This window comes from Phascolarctos cinereus, unplaced genomic scaffold (assembly GCF_003287225.1).
Source record: "Phascolarctos cinereus isolate Bilbo 61053 unplaced genomic scaffold, phaCin_HiC Scaffold_5;HRSCAF=322, whole genome shotgun sequence".
Taxonomy (NCBI): Eukaryota; Metazoa; Chordata; class Mammalia; order Diprotodontia; family Phascolarctidae; genus Phascolarctos; species Phascolarctos cinereus.
The window spans coordinates 305,854,197-305,871,817 of record NW_027555958.1 but is presented as its reverse complement, the minus strand read 5'-3'; the positions used below and the strand labels follow the sequence as shown (position 1 = coordinate 305,871,817).

Genomic DNA, 17,621 nt, shown 5'->3' with positions numbered 1-17,621 from the left:
AGATGTCAGAGAACTTCCCAACATCCACATTTTCTCCCTCCACCCCCAGAGGGGCACAGGGAGTTCCTCTTTATGCAGAGACTTGGCCACTTGGTTTTGCTGTGCCCAGAGAGAGGTGCCTAGGAGGTCAGAGTCTGCTGGCATTGGGGAAATCAGGAAAGGAGCTCCCGTTCACTCACCTCATGAACTGTCTTCGGACCTCATTAGTAATTGGCTCATTATCTGTCAGGTCTGTGTGATTACTGAGCGTGTCCTCCATCAGCAGCATCTCCTCATCGGCCAAGACTACAGTGGGGAGGGAGGGACAAAGAGAGAGGAGAATGCTCAAATACCATGACTAACCTGACCTCAAAACACTACCTCTCCCAGCAAGGAGAAGAACAAAAGCTGGTGAGAGGAGGTTGGGGGAGGTGGGAAGGACTAGGCCAATAAAGAGAAAACTAGAATCACTGGGCTAAAAGTATAGCAAGAGAAATTTAGGTTGGACAACAGGAGGTTAGGATCATAGCTTTAGAGCTGGAAGAGACCTGAGAGGTTACCTAATTCAGTGCCATCATTCCCTGATAAGGAAACTGAGGCCCAGAGAGGTTAAGTGACTTGTCCCAAGCTGCTGACACCTTCCCTTCCAAGTCTACCTTCCATCTCCTCTGTGTTTATCTTGTATTTACTGATCTATGTATACATTGATTCCCCCACTAGAACTTAAGATCCTTGAGGGCAGGGGATGTTTTTGCCTTTTGGGGGGGGCATCCCCAACACTTAGCATTGAGTCTTGCACATGGTTAAAATTTGATACATGCTAGATTACTTAAGGTCACACAGATAGGATGTGAACCCTTCTGACTCCAAGCCATTACTCTTATCCATCACACTATCTTTAGGATAAGGCTGAGATAAAGAAGGCTGACACACTGGAACAGACAAGCATGTTTCTTCATAAATAGAAAAGTTTCCTCTGAATGAGTGACTTTGACAGTGGGGGTGGAGGAGGGTGGGTAAACTAAATAAGCTTTCTGGAAGGCAAGGAAGATACCTTTTTTCCTATTTGAAAGCTAAAAAAAAAAATACCTCCTTTCTAGAGCTATCACCTCTCAGATAAGGAAATTGAGCCTGATAACCCCTACGTAAGGGGATGGGGTGGGGTGTACTAGAAGCAAGATAGAGAGATAAAGAGAGAAATCTGGGAAGAAAGAGGTCCTGAGTTTTCTCCCTAAAACTAAACTAATACCTTCAGCTTTCTCTTCTTCATCACTGTCAATTTTCTTTAAAAAAAAATAGCTTATTGCCTCTACCACCCTCACCTTCTTCACTCTATCCTTCTTCATCCACTTGCAATTTGGCTTCTGATTCCCCCTCCCTAGTTTTCTCCCTCCCTCCCAAATTAGGTTGTATTTAATTACTTTGTATTTATTGTCTTCATATTTGTTCACTATAGATTTAAATATGAACTTCTTGTTTCCTCCATTAAAATGCAAACTCCTTGAATGTAGGGATTATTTCGCTCTTGGTAGTTATATCCTCAGTACAATGTCTGGCATAGAGTAGGTGCTTAATAAGTTACACGTTGATAAATTAATTCTGTCCCTAATGATTTGCTCTGAAACTGTTGTCACCAAAGTCCTCCAAGACCTACTACTCAATAAGTAGAAACATAGAAGAATGAGATTTAGAGCTGTGTCTTTAGAGGAGATAAGATTCCCAAGGAGGAGGGCTTAAAGAAGAGAAACAGGTCAATGATAGAGCTTTGGGGGGATGCACATGTTTAGTGGGATAGGAAAAAAAGTAGTCATAGAGGCTGGTCTGGAGAGGTTGATCCATGAGTACTATGTCAGACTTTGAACACACACACACACCAAACCCTTTCCAAAGGGACTCCAGAACTGGTCCAAACTCCATTACTTAGCACAGTGCCTGGCACATAATAAATGCAATAAATGCTTGTTGACTGACTGATGAACTTGAGGCTTAGACAGGTTAAGTGACTTGAATAAGATCACACAGCCAATGGATGGAAGAAGTACATTTCCCTTAGTCTTCATCTTCCTTCAGTCCTCAGAAGAATGTAACACTGTTGACCACCTTCTCCCTCCTGGCCACCCCTTCTTCTTTGATCTCTGTGACACTATACTCACCAGACATTGAGTGTATGTATATTGAAAGAGGGAGAGAGAGAGAAAAAGAGAGAGAGAGAGAGAGAGAGAGAGAGAGAGAGAGAGAGAGAGAGAGAGAGAGAGAGAGAGAGAGAAAGGTGTTTAGAAGGAGGTTCAGTACATGTAAAGGGATTGATATTATTCTCAGTGATTCTCCACCAAATTTTCTGCATCTCTTCATACTCTTTCTCTTCTCCTCCTACACGTAGACATTTCCCAAGTCATCAACTCTTTTCTCTCTACACCCTCTCTTGAGGATCTCATCTACTCCCAACTTTCACCTCTATGTGGATGACTCCAAAACCTGTATCTCTAAACGAAGCCTCTATTTGGAGATTCAGACCCAAATTCCCAATTATCCCCTATATTTTTGACCTACATGTCCCATGAGCAGTTCAAACTCAACATGTCCAAAATTACACATACTTAATAAATATTTGTTGAGTTGAGTTGTTGAGATACATGAAAGAATGGAGAGAGACATGGAGAGAAAAACACAGAGGGTTGGAGAGAGAATCATGGAGAGATGGAGGGGAAAGAGGCAGCAATGAGGAGCAAATGGGATAGGAGTCCATATGAGACAAGGGAAAGGGGAATCTGGAGACAAAGAGCATTGGTATATAGGCTAATACCAGTGGCACTATCCTCTTCGAGAAAGTTGTCATCATCAGGAACATAGTTACGAAGAAATTCAGCAAAAGCACCCTCCTGCTGGAGCAAGGCAGAGAAGGAGCCAACTTCGGACACCTGCCCATCACCCAGCACGACGATGAGGTCTGCCTGGGACAGGAAGCTCACGCCATGTGTCACCAGGACCCTTGTCTGGAAGGAAGATGAAGCATAATAGGGTTACTGCCACATTCACATTTTATTATCGTTATCATTATTATTATCATTATTAGTAGTAGTTACAGTAGTAGTAGTAGTAGTAGTAGTAGTAGTAGTAGTAGTAGTAGTAGTAATGTAATAAACATACAACTGGATGGATGTTGCAGATAATTTCAATTCTAGAAAAAATTTCCTAATAATTAGGGTTGTCTGTAAGTGGAATAGGGCAGCGGGGTGGCACAGTAGATAGAATGCTGGGCCTGGAGTCAGCAAGACTAATTTTCCTGAGTTCAAATCCAGTCTCAGCACTTACTAGCTGTGTGACCTGGGCAAGTCACTTAACCCTCTTTGCCTCAGTTTCTTCATCTGCAAAATGAGCTGAAGAAGGAAATGGCAAACCACTCCAGTATCTTTGCCGAGAAAACCCCAAAATGGGGTCATGAAGAGTCAGACATGTCTGAAAACAACTGAACAACAACATAAGTGGAATGATCTGCATTGAGAGGTAATGAGTTCTCCAACACTAGAGGTCTTCAAGTGATGGTCAGGTTGGAGTAGAGGCCCTTGAGATCCCTTCTAACTTCAACAGGCTATGATCTATGATCACACACAGAGAGCATCTTGACGAGTCTCTACAGATGCAAAATCAGGGCAAATGTGTGAGATGAGGTATGGAAACAGACATTTCACCTGTATGCATTTGGGTTGTCAGGGGCCTTTACATACAGAGTCCTTAAATGGACCCTCTTCAACTCTTGCCATTTCATCCCCCCCAGCTCTCACCTTGCCTCCTAGCACCCCATTTGGCCCAATGACGTGATCAAAGATGTGCTTGGCCACATGGGAGTCCACAGCAGAGAGTGGGTCATCAAGGAGGAAGATATCAGCATCACTGTAGACAGCTCGGGCCAGGCTGACTCGCTGCCGCTGACCCCCAGACAAGTTAATACCCTAGAACAAAGATAATAATAACAACAACAACAGTAGTGAGCACTTACATAGCACTTTAAGGCATAGGTAGGGAACCTTTGGCCTCAAGGCCACATGTGGCCTGGACTTTTGACCGAGTCCAAGTTTTACAGAACAAATCCCTTTATTAAGGGAATTTGTTCTGTGAAGTCTGGATTCAGTCAAAAGGCCACACTTGAGAACTTAGAGGGCCACATGTGGCCTTGAGGCTGCAGGTTCCCCACCCCTGCTTTGAGGTTTTCAAAGTGCTTTAGAAATATCTGGGTTGATTCTCACAAGAATGCTGGTGGGATGGAGGTGGGAGGGGTGAGGAAGGAATAAGCTTTTATATGGTACCTACCACATGCCAGGCACTATGCCAAGTGCTTTTTACAATTATTATTTCATTTGATCCTCACAAAAACCCTGGCCTGTAGGTAATATTATTATTAGCATCTCTATATTACAGCTAAAGAAGTTCAGGCAAACAGAGGTTAAGTGACTTGCTCAGGGTCGTAAGGCTAGCAAATACCTGAGGACTGGATTTGAACTCAGGTCTTCCTGATTCCAAGCCCAGAGCTCCACACTGTGCCACCAGCTGCCCCAAGATGAATAAACACTAGGGAGTTACTATCTGAATTTAAGAGGTATACTGTATGTATACATGTATGTAGGGATAGGGTGAAAGGTTAAAGAAATTACTATCTCTTTTCTATTTGGGGAGGGAAATGGGGACATGAAGGAAAAAAATGACCTATACTCACAGAGAGAGGCAACAGGTTTAGAGAAAATGCCTCTCTGCCCTTATGGTCCCATAAATTCTGTGCTGTATTCAAAGGACCTGAGCATCCAACATGGTGTATAGAGAATTGAACTTAATTATCAGGAACAAAGACTTGGGTTCAAATCCCATCTCAGATACTTACCAGCTGTGTGATCCTGGTGGGCAAGCCATTTACCCTCTCATTTCTTCATTAATTAAAAAAGTGGGTTGGACTCAATGGCCTCAAAGACTCATTCCAGCTCTAAGCATATGAAACCAGGCTGACCCAACTAGCCTCTGTCCTTTTTCCTTGTATACTCAGAGGTGGGGCAGGTAACAATTTGGATGCTCTTTCTCTAGTCCCACTATTCCCACCCCTCAGGGTTCCCCAGTGCCAGGATCAGAGCACAGTCCTTTTAATGTTCTGAGAGCCAGAAGCCTCTAATGAGGAACTCATTAACATCAAAGCCCTGCAATCCATTATCCCTTTGACACCCTGGATAAGGGTCATGCGGAAGCTCCCTGGGAATGGAGGGAACGGGTCCAGATCACAGATCAGGAAGCTATTCCTGTGGTCCCTCCTGCATCCTTCCTGTTCAACCTCCAACCACCCTATTCCTTATCCATCTCAGCCCAAGGGGAGACAGGCCTTGACTGTGGGAATCCTTTCGGTGCACTAGAGAGCCTCATCCTTTTAGGGGAACAGGTACAAGGTGAGGGGTAGGCAGCAGAAGAGAAAACCACCTGCTCCAGAAATCTTTGGCTGTGGCCTCAGAGACAGGAATGTAGACTAAAGGTTAATGTGTCTAGGGGACTGAAGGTGTGTCCTGGAAGCCTAGAAAGCCGCTGAGTGTGTTTTGAAGGGGTAAGGGGAGTGTCATTGTATTTAATATCATGTCATTGATGTCATTGATATCAAGAGGAATGCTAGGTAGAAAGGATTAAGGTTTGGCACAGTGGATAGAGCACTGGTCCTGAAGTCAGGAGGACCTGAGTTCAAATCTGGACTCAGACCAAACACTTGACACTTACTAGCTGTGTGACCCTGGGCAAGTCACTTAACCCCAATTGCTAAAAAAAAAAGAAGAAAGAAAGAAGAAAGAAAGAAAGAAAGAAAGAAAGAAAGAAAGAAAGAAAGAAAGAAAGAAAGAAAGAAAGAAAGGATAAGGTCTTGAGAGCCAGGCCATTGGCCCACGGTCACCTGGTCAGGTCTTTCTGGTTCCCAATAGGCAGTTCCCTTTTAGCATTATTGTACCCATGAGCTCAAGTGACATCTCCTGCATGAGGCCCTTCCTGATCCTCTAGAGGTGAAGAGTAGCACAATAGATAAAGCACTGGGCTTACAATCAGGAAGACCTGAGTTCAAATCCAGCCTCAGACACTTAACTAGCTATATGTGATCCTGGGCTACTCACTTAACCTTGCTGTCTGTCTCAGTTTCCTCTTCTGTAAAATGGGGATAATAGTATCACCTACCTCCCAATGTTGTTGTGAAGCTCAGATGGGATAATATTTGTAAAAGGTGCTTAGCACAGTGCCTGGCACATAATAGCTACTTAATAAAGACTTGTTTCTTTCCTTCCTTTCTCCCTCCTTTCCTTCTCCTTCCTTCTTTCTTTCCTTCTCCCTCCCTTCTTTCCTTTTTTCCTTCCTTCCCTCCTCCCTTCACCTGTAACTGAAAATCACTCCCTACAAATAACCTTGTAATTTAGCTTATACAAGATGTCCCAGAAGTCTTAGTGCAGTTTAAGCTGTTAAAGCTAAAACTGCACTAAGACTTTGGGGACACACCGAATCCGCTTATATATGTATGTGCTCTCTCCCCTTATAGAATATTACATTCTATTACAACAGAAACTGTCCTTTTGGTCTTTGAAGACCCAGACCCAGAACCTGGCACATAGTAGATACTTAATAAGTGCTGGTTGATGATGTATTATTATTGTTGTTATGATGACAATTATACAGTTATGATAATACTATGATGCTAAATTGCTACCATTTAATAGGATATTATGATGTTATTATAATATTAGATATTAAATTTGCATTATTAAATATGATAATAATGTTGTTATGATAATAACTGTGCATGCCCTGCCACTGCCACCGATATTGACTGTGTGACTTTGGGAAGGTCACTTACCCTCTCATCACTCCAGGCAATTTTCTAAGATTAGAAGTTTCAGAAGAGGTACCAACCTGTGCTACTGGAGAGAGTTTCCTCTTCTGGGAGTTCCCAATGTCGTAAAATCACAGGTCAGTCCCTGTCTCTAACCTACTAATAACTAATATTTATAAAGCACTTTAGGTTTTCCAGAATATTTTACTCACATTGGCTCACTTAATCCTCACAACAGTCCTGTAAGTAGATGGGTAATCTGTTTTATCTCCATTTTATGATGAGGAGATTGAGTCACAGAGAGGCCAAGTGATCTACCCAAGGTCTTTGGGAAAGTAAGCAGGGGTGTGCTGGAGCCAGGTCATAGCTAAGAGGATTGTTAGATTTTCACCCTGAGCATTTATCCCTTGGATACCAGCAAATGCTACAAATCAAGGCTTGATCTACTATTTTGTTGATTATCTAAACTTAAGAAAGTGATGCAGAAATGTTAATGATGCAAATTACACTGAAAAGTATGTCTTGCATACATTCCCCCTCTACCCCCAAGCCAGCTGTTAAACATTTAGCAGCACACCCCCACAATTGGATGTCCTAAGGGACATTGATCCAGGTTTTTCCTGATTCCAAAGATACGGTTCTTTCCACTTGATCGCATGACTTCTCACTGTATATTTTTTGATGATTGTATAGGTCATAAAAGCCAGGGTGAGAATGGAAAGGGTGATGGACTCGGTGCCAGGGGTTCTGGATTTGAATCATGCCATTGACACTTGGAGTACAGCTAAGTGACTGACCCCAGGGCAAGTCAGTTCATATCTCCGATCCTCAGTTTCCTCTTCTGTAAAATGAGGAGAAGGGGACTTGCACTGACTACCTCACAGGACTGTGGTGAGGACAGCACCTGACAAGCTCCAAGGTACTCCAAAATGGTGAGTTCACCTTTAATTATTAATATTATCATTGAGGGCTCAGTACACGCATTGGGAGAGGTTTGGGTCAAGATTCCTATCTCTGTAAGAGGTTGGAGTTGAGGTGAATAGTCTGTTAGGGAATTTTTCATTAGAGTTATCATATGGATCAGGGAGAGATGTGCATAATAATAATGGCAAATATTTATATATGGTTTTATATACCTTATTTCATTTGATCCTCACAACAACTCTATGAGGCATTATTATCCCCATTTTATAGATTTAAAAACTGAGACTCAGTAAAAGTGATTTGCCCAGGGCTGCATAGCTAGTAAGGGACTGAGGCAAGATTGGAACAGTGGGCTTTCTTGATTATCTCCCCACTACACCATACTGCTGGAAGTAGAGGGAGGTGGCTGAGTGCATGTGTCAAGGAGGTAATAGAGTTTATCTGGATGGGTGGGGTCATCCCCGCCTCTGAGGAAGGGTCAAGAAACACGTCCCACCTTCTCCCCGATCTCAGTCTGATCTCCACCAGGCAGTACATCCAGGTCAGTGAGCAGAGCACAGGCCTCAAGGACACCTCGGTATCGCTTCTGGTCCATCGGTTGGCCGAAGAGGACGTTGTCCTGGAGTGTGGCATTCTGAATCCACGCCTGCTGGGGCACGTAGGCCACGGAGCCCTGGCCACGGCACTCAGGGTCACCACAGGAACATGGGACTCAGGAGGGGGGACTTGGGACAAGACCCAACCATGGCCTGCTCACCATCCTTCCCACCCTGAAGGGGTGAACTCCCCTCCAAGCCTCTTCTCCCATCAAACCACAGGCACCTTACCTTCACCCAGACCCATCCCTCCCTTATCTCAGTCTCCAATCACCCCAGGTCCATCTCACTGACCTTTACAGCCACTTTGCCCTCCAACTTCTCCATCTCCCCCAGCAAGGCAGATATAAGGGAGGTCTTCCCACAGCCCACGGGCCCCACTACGGCCACCAGTGACCCTCTCGGCACTTGGAGATTCAGGCTAGTGGGGAGGAGGGAGAACCAGGAGCCCAGAGTGAGCTGGGATGTGTGTGCAGAGAAGAACCCAATTCTCATTTCCAGCCTCCTCATCCTGGAAATCCAACACTTCCCCCTACTCCAGACACCTCCTATGCATGTCAGAAATCAAACTGTAACCAGGTCAACCCATCCTGAAGTTAAACACCAAAGTTTCTGGAGCCAGAACAATTGTGGATAAAAATATCTGCCCAAGTTGATCTACCCCTTTGCCTCTCTTTGTCATCAGGAGGGTGCAGAAGGAGGTGTTGAGATAGCTGAGGGGGAGGGCAGCTTTTACCTGTGCAGACTTGCAGGAAGGTCCGAGGCCCAAGAAAAGCTGCCATTTTCTATGGTGATGGCATGGCCTGTAGTAATAGGGATGTTTGCCATTATGAGAGAGAGTACGGACTGGGATTGGGGGGAACATGTGGGGCTGTAGGGAGAGGGTGATGGGAAAGGCAGGGAGCCGTGCAGAGATGATTAAGGGAGGGAAGGAATAAGGACTCAGAAAACACAGAGAACCTGGAGGTATTGCTTAAGGAGAAATGAGAAGGAAGGCAGGGAAGTGGGAGAGGATTAAGTGTAGACAAGATTTAGAGTGAGCATAGAATTCTAGGAGGGGATAAGAGAGGCTCAGAGAATGAGAGGAGTGATGGGGGTAGGGGTAGACAGAAAGCCAGACCGATTAAAAGAAGAGAGCAATAGGGAGCCATGGCGGTAAGGGGAGGAGGGGATCAGGGAGTCCTGGGGGGTGTAAAGAGCAATGTGGCACCATGGAATGCTCAAGGCTTTTTGTATGTGAATGTGGGGGACTGTGTGAGGATTCCTGAGGGAAAGAAATTATAGGAGTAATAGAATGCTAGGGAGGATTAATGTAGACTCAGGTAATGGCAGGGCATGATGGGAGTTGAGGCCCATGGGAGTCTTGGAGGGAAAAGATTAAAGAAAGGGCTAGAATGATAGGCAGGGATGTGGGTGGGCAGGGGGTCTCAAATGCGGAATTAAAGGGAAAGAAGTGCTAGGATGCCATGGATTCCTCAGAGCACGTGAGGGGGCGGGGCTGAGGGGCATCAAGGGACTGATAGGAAGTAAAGGAGAAGATAGGGAGTCCTGGGGGCATTGAGAGTGTGCCAGGAGTTACAGGGAGAGGTTAAGGAGACTCAGAGACTAATTGGGAGCGATGTGCAAGCAAGCTGAAAGCCAGCAAATGTGATGGGGGCGGGGAGCAGGGGATGTAGGGGAGAAGTGGGGATTTGGAGGACGGTAGGGTAAAGAAAACAGGGAGGGAAGGAAGGCGAAGGCAGGGAGAGGGGACCCGGTGGGCAGGAAGCCTTGGCAGCACCAAAGCAGAAAGGGAAAGAGGAAGAGGAGGAGTCAATGGAGAAAAACAAGGAAACTGTGGATTAAGGGATTTTCTGGAGAAAGAGGAAGCCTGGGGAGGAAAATGTGCCAAATGGAGAAGGAGAGGAAGGAGGCTGAGCATGGAAAAGAGGCTATGGACCTGGAGAAATGGTCTTTGTTTCCACACACTGGGGGTCGAGCTCTTCATGGTTCAAGAAATGCTGGATCCGTTTCAGAGACACACTAGTCTGAGGAGATGGAGGGTACATTAAGGCCTGCGTCCAAGCCACTGTCCCCTGTGCCCCCTACTCCAGCCAGAAAGGAAGCACAGAGCGTGCTCTGTGCTGTGTCCTCATCACCTCTCCTGGCTGTGGTCTGTGGTTCCAGCCAGAATACCTTCCTCCCGGCCCTCCAGGCCAGCCCAAGCACTCACTTGGGCAGCACTACAGGGAACCCACTCCAGGATTCCAGTCACCAGAGGCTTGGCTCCCTATGAGCAACTTTGGGATCCACCTAAGACTATTGCCTGACCCCCAAATGATACCCCCCTCCCCTGACCCTGAGTGACTGACCTCTCTAAAGCCCCAAAGTAGATTGTTACCTGAACCAAGTTGCTGATGACCTGGGGCAAGGCGTTAAGAGGAAACTTTAGGATATTGAACAGTGACAAAGACACGAAGGCCTTCTCTGCATCCAGAATGTTCTTCTCATCCACTGACACGTAGACTGCAAAGGTGGTCAGTGACACCTGGGGGATAGACTAACCTTCAGGTCCGAGGAGGAGGGCATAGGAAATCCCTAAAGAACACTCACCAACTTTAGAAGTTAAAGGGTGTGTGTGTGTGTGTGTGTGTGTGTGTGTGTGTGTAAGTAAAAGGGGGGGTGGGGGAGGATCTGGGGAAATGGTGCGTCTGGCCCAAATGTCTCTCCTCCTCCCACCAGGGAAAGGAAAGCCCAAAGAAGGACAGGGAGGTAGGTGGAGAGCTGGGGGAGCAGAAGTTCTGACTAGAAAGCAGATTTAGACTCCATTTCCTGGAGGAGGTGGGTCTGATATCAAATTTGGAAGAAGGGGAAGTGAGAACAAGCCTCATGAGGTGTCTGCGGCATCATGAACATGAGTGCAAATTTCCTGAGATGGTTTCACGTTTTGGAATTGGCGTTCGTTAAAACAATAATTGTATAAAATGTGATCATTGGTTCTAGACCGACAGAAATATGCCATGTGAATTCTAATGTTGCAACCACTTGGGGGAATTCTTTATTCACCCTAACGGGCATCTAGCTGTAGTTGGTGCTTGATAAATACTTGTTGACATCAGAGCAGGCTTTACTCCAAGAACTAACATCGAGGGGGCACACTGCCTCCTGATGGTGGGATGAGATTTCTCTGCAGAGTACTTTCTATACTTCTAAGTTCTTTGCAGTCATTGTTGGGTGGGTGGTGAGAGAGAGAGGAAGGGTTAGGTTGCCGGGGAAGGTTGAAGAGGCTTGGTCAAGGGCAAGAGGAGGTCCTAGTAGGAAACAGACCACCCTTCTTCCTTCCATGACTAGTCAGTCAATAAAACACAGTGCTTGCTACGTGCCAGGCACAGTGATAAGGATATCAAGAAAAGCTAAAGGCTGTCTCTGCTCTCAAGGAACTCAGAAATCTAGTGGGCAGATAAGCAAACAAATACGTATTAACAAGCTACATAGCAGACAAATAGGGAATAATCAGCAGAGAAGGCACTGAAACTAAGGAGGAATTGGAAAAGGCATCCTGTAGAAGGTAGGATTTTAGTTGGGACTTAGAGGAAGCCAGGGAATGCAAGAAGCATAAGGAAGAACATTCCAGGCATGGGAGACAAAGAAAATTCCCAGAGCCAAGATATGGAACTGTAAGGAGACCGGAGTCATTGGATCAAAGAGTATGTAAGGTGTTGGGTGTATGTGCAGGTATGTACATCTGCAAGAAGACTGGAAAGATAGGAGGGGGAGCTAGATTGTGAAGGGCTTGGCACACCAAACAGAGGGCTTTGTATTTGATCCTGGAGGTGACAGGGAGCCACTGGAGTGTATTGAGTAGCGGGGGGGGACATGGTTGGATCTGCACATAATGTCTCTCTCTTCCAAGCCCTACCTGTACATCTCCCATAGCTCTGTTAAACTGAGTTTGTCTCAACTGTCAAGATTCCCAGTTACAGCCATGATGAAAATCATAGGATCCTAATCAGAAGGGATCTTTGAGGACATCTAGGCAAACCCCATTTACAAATGAGGAAACTGAGGCCCAGTGAGATTAAGTGACTTGCTCACAGTCACACCCAGGTAGTAAGTAACAGAAGGAGAATTTTAAACTCTGATCCTCTGAATCCAAGGTCAGTGCTTTTTTAAGTGTACCTCAAATTGGACTGTTGTGCAAATCTTCCTGAACATGTTAGGCTGGGGACACCTACTCAGAGCTAAATATCACTCAAGAGACAAGGCCAGGGAGAAAGGATCAGATAAAGGCAGACAGACAGACAGCCGGGAAGAGCCAGACAAACAGAAAGGATCAGTTATGAGGCAGCTAGATGGTGCAGTGGATAGAGCCCTGGGCCTGGAGTTCAAATCCACCTATTAGCTGTGTGACCTTAGTCACTTAAGCTCTGTTTGTCTCAATTTCCCCCCAAACTGTGTCTATCTACCAGAGGTTCAACAAGATGCTTGTTGAGAGGCTTCTAACTGCTGAGAGAATCCCCATCATGGTCTCAAGGTTTGGGGCAGCCACTTCCATCCCTCCTTATTCTACCCTCCCCCGCATCATACCAGGAAGGGGGCACTGAACCAGATGAAGGTGAACACCGCATTGAGGAAGGCCATCTTTCGTAGCACTCGAAGCTCTCCTTGGCGAATTTTCTCTATCATCTGGGAGAAGCTGAGCTCCCAAGCGTACAGTTTTAGAACCTTGATTCCACTCAGGATCTCAGTCATTAGCTTGGTTCGGGAGTCCTTGTACCCCATCTGTTCCACCTGGGTATGTTTTAGGGGGAAGGCCATATTCATTCATTCAGTTAATTCATTCAACAAATATTTACATAAGCACTTATTATGTGCCAGTCACTGAGCTGGGCACTGGAGAGATGAAGCAAACTGTGAAAACAGTGCCTCCCCTCATGGAGCTCACATTCTGCAAAATGTACACAGATAAATAAACTGAAAACATACACACACTATTCTCTGGGGTGGGGAGGAAAGGATGCTACTTCATTTTCCATGATTATAGCTAACAAGAAAGGAACTATATCAACCCACCCCACCCCATACCTGACTATCCCTTATTTGACTCTGAGACCTGAGAACTTTTTCTTCTGGAAGGGGAACCTTGATGAGGCTAGAGGACTCAGAGTGAGTCTGAGACTGAATGATACCTCACTCCAGCTCCACGAGCCTCTTCCCCAAGTCAGGGACCAGTTGCAGACAGACTCTTCCCCACCCCCCCACCCCAACACACACACTATCCTGGGGTTGGGGTTTGGCACCCACCTGGAATGCCCGAGTCTTCATGGCAATGGCCCCATTAAGAGGGATCAATAAAATCATCAGAGCAACGCCAGCCAGGATGGAGGGACCCAGATTCTGAGGCAGAGAGGAAAGCCGGTGAGAGACAAAAGCAGCAGTTTAAGAGGCATAGGGGTAGTGGATAGAGCACCAGCCCTGAAGTCAGGAGGACCTGAGTTCAAATCTGACCTCAGACCAAACACTTGACACTTACTAGCTGCGTGACCCTGGGCAAGTCACTTAATCCCAATTGCCTTTAAAAAAAAAAAGAGGCACAGGGGGAATGTCAATGGATTCAAAACCAGAAGACTTCAGTTTAAGTCTTGGAGATCTGTCGTTCATTACCTGTGTGACTCTGGCCCTCAATTTCCTCATCTATTAAATGAAAGAATTGCCCTAGCTGGCTTCTCAGATCTCTTCCTGCATTAAAGCTATGTCCATATGAATAATAATGATAGCTTTATATAGCACCTACTATGTACTGTGACAAGTGCTTTACAATTAGTATTCCATTTGATTCTTATAACAACCCTGGAAGATAGGTGCCATCATCATCCTTGCTTTATTTTGTTGTTGTCTGAGTCATTTTAGTCATGGCTGACTCTTTATGACCTCCTCTGGGGTTTTCTTGGCAAAGATACTGGTGTGGCTTGCCATTTCCTTCTCCAACTCATTTTACAGATGAGGAAACTGAGGCAAACAGGGTTAAGGTGAAGAGACTTAAGGTTAAGAAATGCTGGTGCAAGATTTTAACTTAAGGTTAAGAGTTATGTGTCCAGGGTCACACAGCTAGTAAGTGTCTGAGGTCACATTTGAACTCAGGTCTTCTTTTTTTTTTCCAAGTTGATTTTAATTTGTTTTTGGGCGGGGTGAGGCAATTGGGGTTAAGTGACTTGCCCAGAGTCAACACAGCTAGTGAGTGTTATGTGTCTGAGACTGGACTTGAACTCAGGTCTTCCTGACTCCAGAGCCAATGCTCTATCCACTGCACCACCTAACTTCCCCAAACTCAGGTCTTCTTGACTCCAGGTCTGGCACTCTATCCACCGAACCACCTAGCTTCCCCCGTATAAATCCTAGCTATTATTATTTAAGACAAACAGAAAGAGCCAAATAGAAACACAAAGTCAGATAAGGCCAGACAGAGAAGAAGAGGTAGAGCTAGACAAAGAGGATGGGGAAGAGCCAGATGTACAGAAAGAGCCAGATAAAGACAGACAGACCAGAGAGGATAAGATAAAGAAAGATAAACAAAACAGATAATCAGAAAAGGCCAAGCAGTCAGGGAGGACCAGGCTGACCCAAATAGACAGTGCCAGAGTGAGTCAGACAGGCAGCTCAACAGTAACAAAGCTAGACAGAGTGAAAGAAGGGAAGAGGCACAGAGACAGAGACAGAGAAAGAGAGAATCAGAGACAGAAGAGACAGAGGGAGACACACCTCTACACCAATTCCAGGTCCCCCTTGTTCAAGTCCGAGACCAGCTGCAGACAGATTCCCATTCCCCCCTCATGCTGACCAACCCAATTCTATAATAGAGTTTCCCGGAAGGAAGGAAGAAGTCATGTAGTGGGACTAGGGTGGGGGTGCAGAGCTCTAGAGGAGCAGGCTCAGGCTCACTCTAATCCTTCTCCTTGCCTCCAGGGTCAGAGATAATGCTGGTTTCCTTCCGCTTACTGTACTGGTTACTGTAGTGAGTCACATCAGTGAGAAGGTCAATATGAGGGGAGGGAGATTATGGCAGCAGGTGAGTCTAAGGGTGTTGGGGGGTTGCGACAAGGGGGAGTCACCTGCCACAAGAAGTAGATGGCCAGGATGATCTGCATGGGCGCTGACCACAGCATGTTGAGGAAGTTGACCAAGTCCATGAATCGCTGGGCATCTACGGACATCAGGTTGACAATCTCCCCCACGGTGGAAGACCGCTTGGCTGAATTGGTGATAACCAGGGCCTAGAAGCAGACAGAGAAGAGCAGAGAGATGGGTGGGATGTGGGACTGGTGCTGGGAATGGGAACTGCCCTCTGAACACACTGTAACTCAGAGGCTCCCAAGTCTGCTTAGAGTCTTTAGTCATGAGGGAGGATGAGGACCCCTTCATTCCACCCAGTCCCTCCTCCCCCTCTTCCAGCTGACCTTCCGATAGATGACGCCAGTGATCCCCGCACGAACCCGTATGCCAGTCACAAAGACATACTGGAAATGCTGGTGCAAGATCAGAGTCTGTACAACTGAGCACCCAAACATGAGTCCAGCTACCAAGAAACCCCACCAGGCTGGGGCTGAAGGGTTCGAAATGAACTGGATTAATATGCTGCAGGAAGATTGGGGAAGAACAGCAACAGGGTAAGTGAGGGCTATTGGCTAACATTAGCAGTTCAGCTATAAAAAAAACCTTTCTCTTGAGTACAAACCTAGAATGCATTTCTCAACAAGCATCCATTTGTGCCTATTACACTGGGGCAGCTATGTGGCTCAGTGGATGGAGGGCCGTGCCTGGAGTCAGGACCTAAGTTCAAATCTGGCCTTAGACATTTACTAGCTGTGTGACCCTGGGCAAGTCACTTCACCCTGTTTCTTCATCTATAAAATGAGCTGGAGAAAGAAATGATAAGCCACTCTAGTATCTTTATCAAGAAACTCTCAAATGGGGAAATGAAGAATCCGACCCAACTGAACAGCACCATCAAAACCAACTCATTTTACAGAGCAGGAAAATTATGTCAGCAGTGACTTTCCCAACATCACACAACAAGTTAGGAGAGCCAGCATGCTGACTCTTCCAAATTTAATTCTTTTCCCACTCTGTACCACTGTGTTGCCCTCTGACCTGGACTCAGCTCTGTGTATTAGCAGTTAAAGAAAGTCCCAGTAGATGGGTAAGTCTTAATTTTCTTCATTTTCCAGATGGAGAAACTAAGGCTGAATGGTGAAAAGGATTGTCCACATTCCCATAACTGATATAATACATGTCAGAGATAGGATTTGATATAGGTCTCCTGACTCTGTTAGTGTTTTCACCAAAATATGAAATCATTCAACTCAACCCCATTCATTCCTGCCCCATGGTAAATATGCTCAAAGAAACCCACTGCCTGAAAGAATAGAGTCAGACCTGAGCAGCTGGGGGTTGACAAAGGACAGCAAGTCTTGGATCAACTTGTAGAAAGAGCCGATGAGGAAGTAGGGTCCAAATGTGGTCAGCAAGGCCCAAAGAAAGGATGGCTCCCGTTTCCGGGGCTGGCCAGATAGCAGAACTTCACCTTCTCCTGCCTCTTCATTGGAGACCTTCCCATTTGCATTGGTGGTCTTTGTAAATGCCACATCTTTGGGCCTGGGTGAGAAGGGAGCAGAGGGTACAAAGATGGTCAGAAAGACCCCATGGAAGGGTTGAATAGGGTATGTGGTTGGATTTTTTTTTGGGGGGGTGGGTCTTCATTGAGGAAAGTACTTGTTCTCTCAAACCCAGATTTGGGGCAGTCCTGTTCAGAGGTGACCTCTCCCCAAGCAGAATGTGACTGTTAATTCCCCAATGTATAAGAATGAATTGGATTTGTAGCTGTAGATCTATCAGGGATAGAGATTCCATCTCTACCATACTCTCTCATATTTTGGCTTTCTTCCTCCTACCCCCAAACTGGAAGGCCAAAATCCCCAGCAATTCCTAAAACTCTCTGGGCCTGAGATGGGATGGGATAGAGAAAGTTGGGGGAAGCATTAGCTACAGTCCTTTCCTACACGCCCAGCTGGCTCTGGGGAGGTTGCTGCGCCAGCCAGTAGCACAAATTCTAACTGGTTTCTTAATCACAAGGGAAAGATAAGAGGACCTGGTTTCAGCTCATTTGCTGAGGCCCCAAAGAGGCAGATTTGCAGCTGGGAAGGGGGAAGTTGTGATGGAGGGGGGTGTGGGGGTGTGGGGAGGGAACCAAAGCAGGAAGGGTGACCATTTGTTGGAGGTGGGGGGAGGGGTGCAGGCAGGGTCTGACGTTCAGA

At 46.0% G+C, this 17,621-nt stretch overlaps 1 protein-coding gene across 1 annotated transcript in view; it reads right to left on the bottom strand.

Moving 5' to 3' along the window:
- Window positions 1-17,621, bottom strand: part of ABCC3 (ATP binding cassette subfamily C member 3) — a 69,470-nt gene that overhangs the window by 15,844 nt on the left and 36,005 nt on the right. Inside the window, exons 8-20 of the mRNA XM_020972561.1 lie at window positions 16,744-16,962; window positions 15,765-15,942; window positions 15,420-15,581; window positions 13,615-13,707; window positions 12,898-13,101; window positions 10,712-10,858; window positions 10,271-10,358; window positions 9,068-9,134; window positions 8,626-8,752; window positions 8,232-8,408; window positions 3,762-3,929; window positions 2,783-2,972; window positions 180-285 (exon numbers count right to left, since the gene is read on the bottom strand). Of these exons, the coding sequence (XP_020828220.1) occupies window positions 180-285; window positions 2,783-2,972; window positions 3,762-3,929; window positions 8,232-8,408; window positions 8,626-8,752; window positions 9,068-9,134; window positions 10,271-10,358; window positions 10,712-10,858; window positions 12,898-13,101; window positions 13,615-13,707; window positions 15,420-15,581; window positions 15,765-15,942; window positions 16,744-16,962 (1,926 nt within the window). The remainder of the gene's footprint in view (window positions 1-179; window positions 286-2,782; window positions 2,973-3,761; window positions 3,930-8,231; window positions 8,409-8,625; window positions 8,753-9,067; window positions 9,135-10,270; window positions 10,359-10,711; window positions 10,859-12,897; window positions 13,102-13,614; window positions 13,708-15,419; window positions 15,582-15,764; window positions 15,943-16,743; window positions 16,963-17,621) is intronic.